Here is a 12,316-nt window from a genome sequence, read left to right on the forward strand (position 1 = left end):
TGTGTGTGTGTGTGTGTGTGTGTGTGTGTGTGTGCGTGTGCGTGTGTGTGTGCGTGTGCGTGTGCGTGTGCGTGCGTGTGTGTGTGTGTGTGTGTGTGTGTGTGTGTGTGTGTGTGTGTGCGCGCGCTGCTAGTCAGCATAATGTGCCGATGTGCCTGCGTATCACTCTGAGATTTAAATGCATATTTACACCTTATAAAGTGGACGAAGTGATGACCTACACCGTAACTTTGTCTTTTCGTGCACAATTTTCTTGCACAGCAATCTCAATAGCGGCGCTTCATGGTCCTCATGCCGTTATTGTCGTACAGTAACTACCTTTATATGCATTCGTTTGATGTAATCGCCCCAACAACATCTATTTCCCAATCCTTCTATCATTCGAGATATATTACTCAATTTTTTCAGACTCTTGTGGCAAGACTTGAGCCATTGTCAGTGCTTTGCTCAGCGCTGCTAATCTAATTCGTCAAACCTAAGGTAAAAAAGAGCTCACATTTATTTACATGCAGTCATGCCTTGTTGACTGCCGTTTATCTGGACAACTGGTCATACTGATCTAGACAGCCTTCATTATTTTACACGGCGATTGTAAACTACTCTGCTTGATGAAATTTCCTGTAACTGGAAGGAAAGTGACTTAACGCAATTTCAAGTGTCTGCAATCATGTTCATGTTCAGCATCACTGCTTCAGATCAGGAACAGTGCAGTTTTCGTGTCGATTCTTAACTCAATTCAACAGCGTACCAAGCGTAGCAAAACCCGGGTAAACGGTCCGAGATCCGGTTTATACAGAGCAGGTTGCTCGCTCGGTTCATAGAATGTACTTACCAAAGTAATTAAGGCTAACGTTGAGGTAAACAGTCCGAGATCCGGTTTATACAGAGCAGGTTGCTTGTTCGGTTCATAGAATGTATGTACCAAAGTAATTAAGGCTAACGTTGCGACAATACAGAAAGGTTTTGGATGGTTTCCAGCTCAGTGCTTTTTAGATGCGAAACAGGTTGATGAGCTCTATCCGGTGTGCAGCGTGACCACCCCAACCACGCATGCGTGTCTGCTTCTCCTCTCCCGCCTCGCAACGCCGACTCAGGGAGGTGGTGCTCAGCTACTCTCGCTCACCCTCTCTGTTCTAGGTATTTCTCACTGTAGCATTCACACACGCATTGCGTTCGTCCCTCCCTCTTTCTCTCTAATTCAATGCTCATACTCCCTCACATCACAACGCCGACGAAGGCAGCATCTGCTAGCGAGTCTCTTGATTGAAAAAAAAAACAAAAAAACATTAGGGCAGCGTGGTAGGCGCAGCACAGTCACAGCGAAAGCTAACAGAGCGCCTTTTCAGAGCTTTTTCAAAACACTCTTTGGGTAACTACTACAAGCACACTTGCTTGGTACCCACTTGGGCATTAATAATAAGCTTTTGGGCTGTAGGCAGGTGTTCACTATGCAATTTTTCGTCTTACTTTTGAGAAGCGTAGTATCCGCTAAACACTTGCAAGGAATTTTGTGCCAATTGTTCATGAAATGGCTCACGACGATGAGGAATTAAGGCTGAAGTGGGTATGTGCCACAGTTAATAGGGAAACAAGATTTTTTAATGGCTTGGAGCATTGGACGACCCACTCGTTACGATATCCGCACTCTACGACGACTGGTTGTTCTCTCACTGTTGTAAAGTGCTTTATAAGTCGTAATAAGGTGACTGCTTTCCCGACATCAAGCCTGTCTAAGGCAAGTTTGACAACAACGGGCAAGCCCGGGTGTAGCTCAGTGGTAGAATACTGGGCTGGCACCCAGCTTACCCGAATTCGAGCCGCACTGTGCAATTGGTGCTAGGTCATGCTTGCCCAAGGGAAGTTTGACAATAAGTTACAAGCACCGGCGTAACTCAGTGATAAAATATTGGGCTGGCACCCAGCAGACTCGGCTGCGAGCTCCACAGTGTCATTAATGCAAGTTTTTTTTTCTAATTTCGCGATGTGGTTAGGACACCAGCGGCGGACAACATGGAACTGCGCGTGACCCGAAAAGTGATCTTATAACAGGGGGTGGGGGGTAGAAAAAAAAAGTTTAACGATTTGAGTACTTGGTTCTCAACAATGGGAGAGCAGCAAGCCGTCCCTAAATAAATTTCGCAGTAAAAAAAGGACTGCATGCGTTGCACCACTGTTCATTCGCCACCCCGTAATAAGGCACTTAGCGTTGACCTCAAAGGTAGTGCCCGAAGATTTCTCCAGTGCATTGTTCAAGAATAAAAAATCGCAGCGTATAACGTTAGCTATAGAAGCGTGTTGCGCATATCTGTGCCCAATCGGAGCCTTCTGTCTCTCATTGCCCATTAGCAGCGATTGACATATTCCAGCAAGCTTTGCCCCTCCCCGGGTTTCTCTCCTGCGCAACGCCGTGATGAGCACCAGCGTCAACTTCGCTTGTGTAGGCGTTAGCCCCCACTGCGTAGTGTCAACACATGGTTTCCTTTAACAGGATTCACACAAGGGCCTCAAATAGTCCGTCAACATATAATTTAGATGGCTGGAACAAGATCAAACTCACGTTCTTCGAACCCTGATCATGCATGCCTGAGTCATAGTCTTGCTGTCATTAACGAGCAGTTCTGCTAATATCCATGTTTAAATAAATGCATCACTCTCTTGAAGCTAGAGGATGACATGAGGAAATTTACAACTTGAAGAAATGGCATTGTGAACACTGTGGACACTTGACACTTTTTTTATTCCAGATAATCAGCACAACGGCAATTTCGGACATATTTTATTGCAACATTGTCAATTCATAAGATTGATGCTATCGCGAAGGAGTGGCGGTTAGGACAGATGCACGATACCATGATGAACATTTCGCTTTGGACCTTGCTTATGCCTCCGCTTAAAAACGATGAACAAGTGGAACAAATCAACCGTAATAATTGTAATGTTGGTTAACTGAGTACAAGCACATGTTTCATACCAATATCGTCGGGGGCTCCAAGTCCCCAAACTAGGACAAGGCTTACGAGAAACGCTGCCGTTTGGCATTCTTTAACGTGTACCGACTTTACATGGTACACAGGCTTCTAGTATTCCGCCACAATGGAAGTGCCACCTCCGTGATCCAGACCCAACCCTGAATTTCGATGTCAGCAGCTCAGCAGAAGCTCATCGCTACTGTTTTAAGGAAAGCGAAGTGGAAGTCTCCTAAAAAATGAAGTGTACGCTACTAAATACTAAGATGCATAAAAAACTAAAACTGTTTCAAATGTAGAATCAACGCTACGAAAGACAGCAGTTTCTGCTTAAAGGCGAAGCTATGAAAGCAATAGCAACAAACTGGAATGTCGCTTGGTTGCGAAAGAAGTGTTGAGAGGACCGCACTTAGATAGGCAGGGGCTATCAATGTCTGCCGAGAAAGAGTATAGTTACTGTATATGCTACCTAAGGGTAGCATATACAGGAATTTTGAAAGCGCACGACTACGCCCTCTGTGCTCGATGTTAGCAGTGGCTATCAGTTGGATGCTCCGTTCACCAGCGCCCCTCATACGTCTTTGCTTCACGGAGCCGCCCGGCGCATATCACGACTTCTTGAGGCTCCACTGTTCATATTAACCGCAAAATTTTGCTTGCTCATAAAGCATACGATGCGCGGGATGATGCCATCGAGTTAAAATATTTAATTAGTATGATTTGATGCAAAGTGAAAAAATTGTACTTCGACTGCATATACACACCATTGTTACTGCAGTGAAAGCGTGAATACGTTTGTAAAAGCACATTACTTATTCATATAGTATCTGGGGTTGAGGGTCAGAAACCTTGATATGTTCATTAGAGACGCTGTAGTGGAGGGCTGCGGAAGTCTCGACCACTTGGGGTTCGCTAAAGTGTATTTCATTTGAATGGGCAAAATATGAAATACATAAAATTATGAATTCGACTGCTAAAAGTGCCTACTAGAAGATTCAATTAGGGTCACCTTCATTAGGCACCCAGGGAATAATTACGTGCCGCAGCCGGGACGTATAAGAGAAAGTAACGTATCTCGAACTGCACCATGTGCCAAAATGACTGCAGAAAATTCTGAACTATTTATCTCGCAAGAAAACTAGTCAGGTGGTATAGGCCTGTGGTGTAATAACTGCGCCATCTTCACTGCGCATTCACAACTTTATGAATAGTTTAATTCTAGAAGAATTCTTTCGCGCGAGTTATGTAAGGCATTTCTATACTCGTCTGCCAAGGTGACTGAGCTAACGTCACATATCTCAGATTCTGTATTGCTGAATTAAAATACGCAAGCAACACGTGCAAAGGACATTAACAACGAAAAATGCCTAAAGTTATCCACGAACGATGCACTGAAAGGAGCACCGCCTTCAACACCGAAACGGCCGCTACGTTCATCCACTAGCCAACGTTTTCGCAGTTTTTATTCGACGTACTATCCATTTCATTTTCTTGTAAATACGCAGCGCAGAGACAAACACAGACTTATTACTTGCTCAAGCAATGCTTGAGTAAATCTGTTCAGTAAAGTAAGTTGTTCATTGTATGAGAAAGATTATGAAGAATGGAATGATAATTTTGACAATAAGGCCTGCAGGTATTTTTTCCGAGATGATTAAACGATAGCACCACACCACTTTTGACTCCTCTTCTGGTTTATGTTTGTTATACCGTTGTGAAGTCGCGTTTCGGAGAAATTAAAGGAAAAGCTAATTGTTTGTGAGCCTTTGCAGAGATGTTACAACGTCGATATCGATATCCCTCAACGATGGCTGGTTTGTAACTGTAATTAGGTGGCGCACCAGGTTGGTCGCAGAACCGCTCAGCTCCCGACGTGCGAGCAGCATAGGAAGTGGTGCGGCCCTTTCAATACCAATTGTGTTGAAGCCGGAAGTGCTGCCACATATGCATTGCAGGCTTTCAGCTAAGCTACTGTCTACCTCGTACGTCAAACGCCGAGCGTTGGAAGGACCGCGGTGGGTCAGTCGTAAGCAGAACTCCCGTCTTACGGATGGTACGGTCACTATGCCATTGTAGAAGTATATAGCAATCTCCATGAGACATGGTATGTCCATTGCTGTCTCCAATATCCGGATTAACCTGCGAAGATAATTGAAAGTTGAACCATTATTGTGTGTTTTGTTGTTGTTGCCATAATAAGCCACAGAATCTCACACTAAAGCAATAAGCGGGCAACAACGTGCACAGTATTTTAATAACAAGAAAATGTATGCTGCGGTCTTTTTAGGACCTTAAACTGTATTGACCTTGCATATGGTAACACGAAAAACGAAATTTTGAGAAGACCGTCGTGTTTGATAGAGTAATTTATTGTACCAAAACGTTCACGCCATTTGACGCTGTAAACGTTAATACACAAGAATATTTACATACATTCACAGTCCACAAAAAAAGGGGTTATAGAAACGTTACCTTTACTTCCTATATTACAGAAACAACAGCGCAACATCTAAAGTCAAATTTTTAATAATGATGGTTATCAGGAAATTGTCGAATGCTCGATGAGCAGATTGATTAAGTTTTGCATGACTTTTAGAGCAGGCGTTGTCTCTATAACTCAAGTCCAATCGTTTCCTCAGGGAACGCAGGCCTATCGCATGCGCTTTGCTACACGATTGCGGCGTAGATAGCTTCACACTGAGATAATCGTTATCGTTATTATAACAACGTTTTGCTGGCTAGTTGGCTGATATCTAATAGTTGGCGTATGACGCACGCAGGAATGAGAGAAGCCGAGAGATTCATCCTTTCATCATAAGAATAAGTATAACGCAAAACCGAAATACGTGCTCGTCTATGTAGCTGAATGTCTGTTATGCAGCTACGTACAAGAGCTTGTGCAAGATCTACTGTTGTTTAGCAGCAATAGACCCACTTGGTCTGGGCACACTTGTGGTGATGGCTGCCACATCTTCGTCCCTATAACTAACGTTCATAAAGGGGATCGATTCTTTGCAGTCGCTGTAGCAATTTATGTAGAGTGGTGCACAGCACTCTATAAATACCACGCGGATAACTTCAAGATGCATATAATGAAAACCAACTTCACAAGCGCTCTGTCAAAGCGTAGCCATCTGAGATTAACTTGCAGCGCTGACTGGTAGTTTTTGACAGTACACTCTAAGCAATTGCAGGCAGAGAAACACCATTCCAAACTCCGTTTGGAAGCGGTGCTAAGCGGACGAGGTGGTACCAGACATGATGCGAACACACGAAAATGTTTACGGATAATTTTGCTGAACACAAAGTTTTATGCAAACGGTGGTGAAAGCCTCCGTTGCGCTGAGATAACTGAAATGTTGGCAGCCAGTGCTCACAATTGTGGAGTTGTAAACGCGAGTGGTAACGCGATGCGCCATATGTCTCTCATCTGGCCTGCAGCTCAGGATTCCTGAATGTTCGAGCAGGGAACGTGCTCTGACAGTCAATATAGCGTCGCAGAGCTATTTCAGTGTGGACGAGTGCTATGCGTAGGGCTTTCACTGAAGCCCTCACCACCCGGTGCGACACGGGTGCAGTATTACACTTCTTTCGCAAACGAGCCGAATGAAACGTTTGATGATGATGTGTGGTATTTTATGGCGCAAGGGCCGTTTGATGGTCAAAGAGCGCCATTTCAGTAGACTATAGATGTCATCAATGACATGGTGCGTTCCAACCGTTCAAACGGCAAGGTATTTATATCTACCACTTACAGCTGCTGTGTTTTCAGCATTACCAGAAAGATGGCGCAACGAGCGCACGTCGCCACTTCGCGCAGTGGCACCCGCTCTGATATCCTACGGGTACTTTGTTCGGCTTAGAGAAGGGGAACGACGCTCCCTCGCGCGCCCTTATCTCGCGTTGGTGAGGAGCGAAGGATCGTACGCCTTGGCGGGCCTCGTGTTTTACGTGGAACGATTCTGCTGTAGTTACCGGGCGCACAAGGGTCACTGCAATAATTGCAGGCTCCGTTCGCGAAATGTGCACGCTTTCTACACTCAGCGAAGTAACAAATGAGACGCTTATTCGCGTGCATCCATACATGTGAGTACGTTTTGTGCGTATTTCTGCGCGAGAAACACGGGGCACGTTTCGATCTGCTTTCCATTTTGCGTGTGACCTTTCAAACTTGCTATCGCGTTCATTGCTTCACCTTTGCTTGCAACAAAGCTATGACTTTTTCATTCTACCCCTCATATACGGAAACCGTGTATCATCACTGAGAGTGGAGTTTGAGAGAGAAAAGATGCCCTCATGCAGCCTTCTTCATGTGCCGTGAGAAGCCCATAAAGTACCTGTTGTCGTGAAACTGCAGAGGTCCATTTTCTTCGATTGGAGCGGCACACCTCTCTGGGAGTGAATTGTCAGGATGGGAGTGAGGGCTGTTGCAAGCCGGTGGTGAAGTCTGCTGTCGATTTGCACTTCCACACAAGTACTGGAGATTGGGGAGTACGAATCTTTTGAACGGGTCTTCCATCGTAGGTGCTTGAACAATTATGCGAGCGATTCCGTCTTCTAGAATGAATTCGTGGTAGAAGCACCGAACTGAGTGGTGGACAGCGTATACCTCCAGATTCAAGCGGAAGAGACAGAGGTGTGAGCTCAACGTTGTCCTCACAAGTGTTTCCCATTCACGGAAGTGAACTGAAAATAAACAGTGTTTTTTTATTTTAGCAACATTGAAGTTGTGCCCAATGAAGTGAGCAAATCGCAAACTAATGTGCATGAACTCTTTGCTAGGTTTCAATTACTGCAGTTCCTGGTAGCAAAATAATAGTGCGAAAAACGTTAGAAGAATACACAGACGAACAAGCTCTCACTTCCAACTGGCCTGTTTCTAAAGAAACAGAATTTGTAGCACTGACACATCACAAGAAACAGATAATTGCAAGATGAGCACCAACTCTTTTTTTCTGAAGGCGAGCTATCGAAGGAGGCCTAACGCACTAATCACCAAGCTTATCAATGAAGCTATCCCAGTTTCAATAGATGGCACTCGACTGGACGTACAACTGAACGCACTTGCAGCGAGAAGAATGATGAGGGAGAACAAAAGCTTCGGTTGAATCGGCCAAACAGTACATCAAGACAGTCGGCTGAGAGCGGAGAAACGTGACTGTTTCGCACAGTACAAAAGTAACGAACACACTCTAACACCGTGAATGAAAAGGTTGCGTAGTTGCTTAAACGTATATACTTCGTGCAGCACATTCTCCAGAAGATCACTAGAGCCTATCAGATAACGACATAAGAAAACAATGCCGTCAGATTCACTGCACGCTGTGGGAATCAATGAAATGCAAAACTATAATTGAGGAGCTCCATACACCACATTCTAGGGGCTTCGGGCCAGTGAAGTTATTGTATTTATATGTCGTTCACTATCATATAATTGCCAGCATGTATCTCTGTCTGTACAAATTGATGCACACTATGCTCTGCTCTGTTCTAGCCCTGAGGAATACAAGTCCACTTGTAGAAACTTCGGCTGGACACAACACCTCTTTACGGACTTTTCATAGCAAGCTTCCATCTTCTTCTTCCTATACTGTTTTTTGGATACTACCCTAACGAAACATATCCTGTAACATGCATGAGCTAGAATCTCGGTCATATTGTTACGGGAGAATAACTTTACTTTATAAAACGAGGAATAAACTCGGTGGTGGACAAGATGGCGCCCAGTTGGCTCACAGATCTGACAACATCGTCTTCCTCTTTGTCTTCTTCGTCGTTCTCATCCTACCGTTACATGATTTCCCCGGCGGCTGGAGCACCGACCCGGTGCTAATCAGGAGGCACTGGAGTAATACGGTTTGAGTCGCGTAACATGCACTACGTCAGTGTGAGGGTGAAGGATGGCGGGGTCCGTAGGGGTGATTTCGTATGTGACGTCAGTTACTTGGCGTAAGATACGGTAGGGACCTGAATAGCGTGGGAGTAACTTCTCCGAAAGTCCAACGCGGCGCGAGGGGAACCATAACAGAACGAGATCTCCGGGTGTGAAGTGGACGTCACGATGGCGGGCGTCGTATACGCTCTTCTGATTGTCCTGGGAGTCCAGTAAGCGTCGTCGAGCAACTTGGCGTGCCGCTTGGGCCTTCATTATTGCATCACGAGCGTACTGAGACTTGTCATTTAGTCCGGCCGGCAGGAGGGTGTCGAAAGGTAGCGCAGGGTCACGGCCGAACAACAGAAAAAAAGGAGAGAACCCAGCGGTGTCGTGTCTGGAAGAATTGTACGCGAATGTTACAAACGGTAACGTAGTGTCCCAGTCGCGGTGATCGGCGGAGACATACATGGAGAGCATGTCCGTGAGAGTGCGATTGAGGCGCTCCGTTAGACCATTTGTTTGTGGATGGTAAGCAGTCGAGAGCTTGTGTTTAGTGGCGCAGGAGCGGAGGAGGTCATCAACCACTTTGGAAAGGAAGTAGCTGCCTCGGTCGGTAAGGAGTTGTCGAGGGGCGCCATGATGTAAGATGACGTCCTCCAGAAGAAAATCGGCCACGTCAGTTGCACAGCTGGTTGGAAGGGCCCGTGTGATCGCGTATCGGGTAGCATAATCGGTTGCTACTGCAATCCACCGATTACCCGCAGCTGACGTAGGAAAAGGGCCAAGCAGGTCCACGCCAACACGGTAGAATGGGTCTTGTGGGATGTGCAGTGGCTGAAGACGTCCGGCCGGAGGGGCATTTGGTTTTTTCCGTCGTTGACAAGGGTCGCAGGCTGCAATATAACGGCAGACGTCGCGGTACATGCCAGGCCAGAAGAAGCGCCGGCGAACTCTGTCGTAGGTCCGTGACACGCCGAGGTGACCCGCTGTAGGTGCATCATGAAGCTGGGCGAGAACAGTGTGACGCAATTGAATGGGAACGACGAGTAGTCTTTCGGGGCCGTCAGGACGCATATTGCAACGGTACAATACACCATCATGTATTTCAAACATTCGAAGGGAAGGGTCGGGCCTTACCGATGTGAGCCTTCGGATAATACCGTCCAAGAAAGTATCTCGTCGCTGCTCGATTCCAATGTCATGAAACGCGGATAGAGAGAAAACGTCGATAGGAAGGGTGGTTTTAGAGGAGTCGCCGTCTGGAGGGTCGACAGGATACCGGGACAAGCAGTCCGCATCTTGATGCAGGCGGCCGGTTTTATACAGGACTGAGTAATCAAATTCTTGAAGGCGCAGCGCCCAACGGCCAAGACGGCCTGAAGGGTCTTTAAGGGACGAAAGCCAGCACAAGGCGTGGTGATCTGTGATTACTGTGAATGGCCGGCCGTACAAATAGGGACGAAATTTACCGACTGCCCAAACAAGTGCCAAACATTCCCGTTCGGTTATTGAATATTTTCTTTCAGCAGGCGAAAGAAGGCGGCTGGCATAAGCAACAACACGGTCTCGTCCTTGTTGTTTCTGGGCGAGGACTGCACCGATGCCATAGCCACTTGCGTCTGTACGAACTTCTGTTGGAGATGAAATATCAAAGTGGGCGAGGATAGGCGGAGACGTAAGCAGACACACTAGATTTTGAAACGCATCTGCTTGCTCAGGGCCCCAGATGAAGCCAGCGTCTTTTTTGAGAAGTTGAGTGAGAGGGCGTGCTACGTCGGCGAAGTTTTTAACAAAGCGGCGGAAGTAAGAACAGAGGCCAACGAAACTGCGAACGTCTTTGGTACAGGTTGGTACAGGGAAATCTCTTACTGCGCGTATTTTATCTTGATCAGGGCGAACCCCCACGGAATCAACGAGGTGTCCGAGGACAGAAATTTCACGACGGCCGAAGTGGCACTTTGCCGAATTGAGTTGCAGGCCCGCCTTACGAAAGACAGATAAGATTTTCGATAGCCTTTCAAGGTGCGTCGCAAAAGAAGGCGAAAAAACGATAACGTCGTCCAGGTAGCACAGGCAGATGGACCACTTGAAGCCGTGCAACAGAGCGTCCATCATACGTTCGAATGTGGCGGGCGCATTACATAAACCGAATGGCATCACTTTAAACTCGTAAAGGCCGTCGGGAGTGATAAACGCCGTCTTCTCACGGTCCATGTCATCAACGGCAATCTGCCAGTACCCAGAGCGGAGGTCAATGGAGGAAAAATATTTTGCGCCGTGAAGGCAATCCAGGGCATCGTCTATGCGTGGTAAAGGGTAGACGTCCTTCTTCGTTATTTTGTTTAAATGGCGATAATCGACGCAAAATCTCCAGCTGTTGTCCTTCTTCTTTACAAGTACAACAGGGGACGCCCAGGGACTGCATGAAGGCTCGATGATATTCCGAGAAAGCATTTTGTCGACCTCCTGTTGGATGATGCGCCGCTCTGCATGGGAAACACGGTAGGGTCTCCGATGGATTGGACTCGTATCGCCTGTATCAATCCGGTGCTTAACAACGGACGTCTGGCCGAGTGGGCGGTCGCCAAGGTCGAAGATGTCCCAAAAAGATGCAAGCAGGGAACGCAGGTCGTTAGCTTGTTCTTTCGGCAAGTCGGGGGCAATCATCTTGGTTAACACACTTTGGTCTGATGGAGGAGTAGACGAAGTTTTTTCGGCACTCGGGATGCTGTCATAACTTAGAGTGCAAATATGGCACTCTGCCGCCGGCACGATCTCGGCTAGAGATATACCACGAGGGAGGACTTGTGTACATAGTGAAAAATTCACTAAGGGTAGGCAGGATGCATTGGCCGTAATAGTGATGACGGTGTGAGGAAACGCAACGTTGTGCGAAAGCAGGACGTCAACATTGGGGGACACAATATAAACACCGTCTGGGACAGGTGGAACAGGGGAGACGCCTATGTAAGCTACTGTTCGTTGAGGGAGACGCAGGTGTTCTGTAGAACAAAGCCGACTTGGAGGGCAACTTGGAGGATCAACAACATTAGGTAGAGCGAGTTGCACTATACCGGCAGAGCAGTCTATCAAGGCCGAATGTTCAGACAAAAAGTCTTGGCCCAAAATTATGTCATTAGGGCAGTGTTCTAAAACATAAAACAGAACCGATGTGTGGTGTCCGGCGACGCTGACGCGAGCTGAGCACACACCAATTACGGCGACTTTTCCACCATCGGCCGTTCGGACCACAGGAGTTGGGCCAGGAGTAAGGACTTTCTTCAGCCGTGCTCTAAGGTCAGCGTTCATGATAGACACGTGTGCGCCAGTGTCAATGAGGGCTGTAGTAGGTACACCGTCGACGTCAACATTGATAAGGTTCTGATGTGCGGGCAAGGTCAGTAGAGGATTTTGGGATCGGGTCGGTATTGCAGCATCACCTCCAAGAGCTGCTCCCGTCAGTTTTCCGGAGGTG

At 46.9% G+C, this 12,316-nt stretch overlaps 1 protein-coding gene across 1 annotated transcript; it reads right to left on the minus strand.

The window, feature by feature from the left end:
* Positions 1 to 2,718: 2,718 nt before the first annotated feature.
* LOC142768471 (uncharacterized) lies at positions 2,719 to 7,646 on the minus strand. Its single transcript, XM_075870452.1, has 2 exons — positions 7,304 to 7,646; positions 2,719 to 5,105 (listed from the first exon to the last, which is right to left on the minus strand). Exons 1-2 carry the CDS (start codon positions 7,483 to 7,485, stop codon positions 4,715 to 4,717), a joined length of 573 nt encoding a protein of 190 aa, XP_075726567.1. The 5' UTR covers positions 7,486 to 7,646; the 3' UTR covers positions 2,719 to 4,714.
* Between the last annotated feature and the right edge of the window lie 4,670 nt (positions 7,647 to 12,316).

The sequence above is a fragment of the Rhipicephalus microplus genome, chromosome 8, assembly GCF_043290135.1.
Source record: "Rhipicephalus microplus isolate Deutch F79 chromosome 8, USDA_Rmic, whole genome shotgun sequence".
NCBI classification, from domain to species: Eukaryota; Metazoa; Arthropoda; class Arachnida; order Ixodida; family Ixodidae; genus Rhipicephalus; species Rhipicephalus microplus.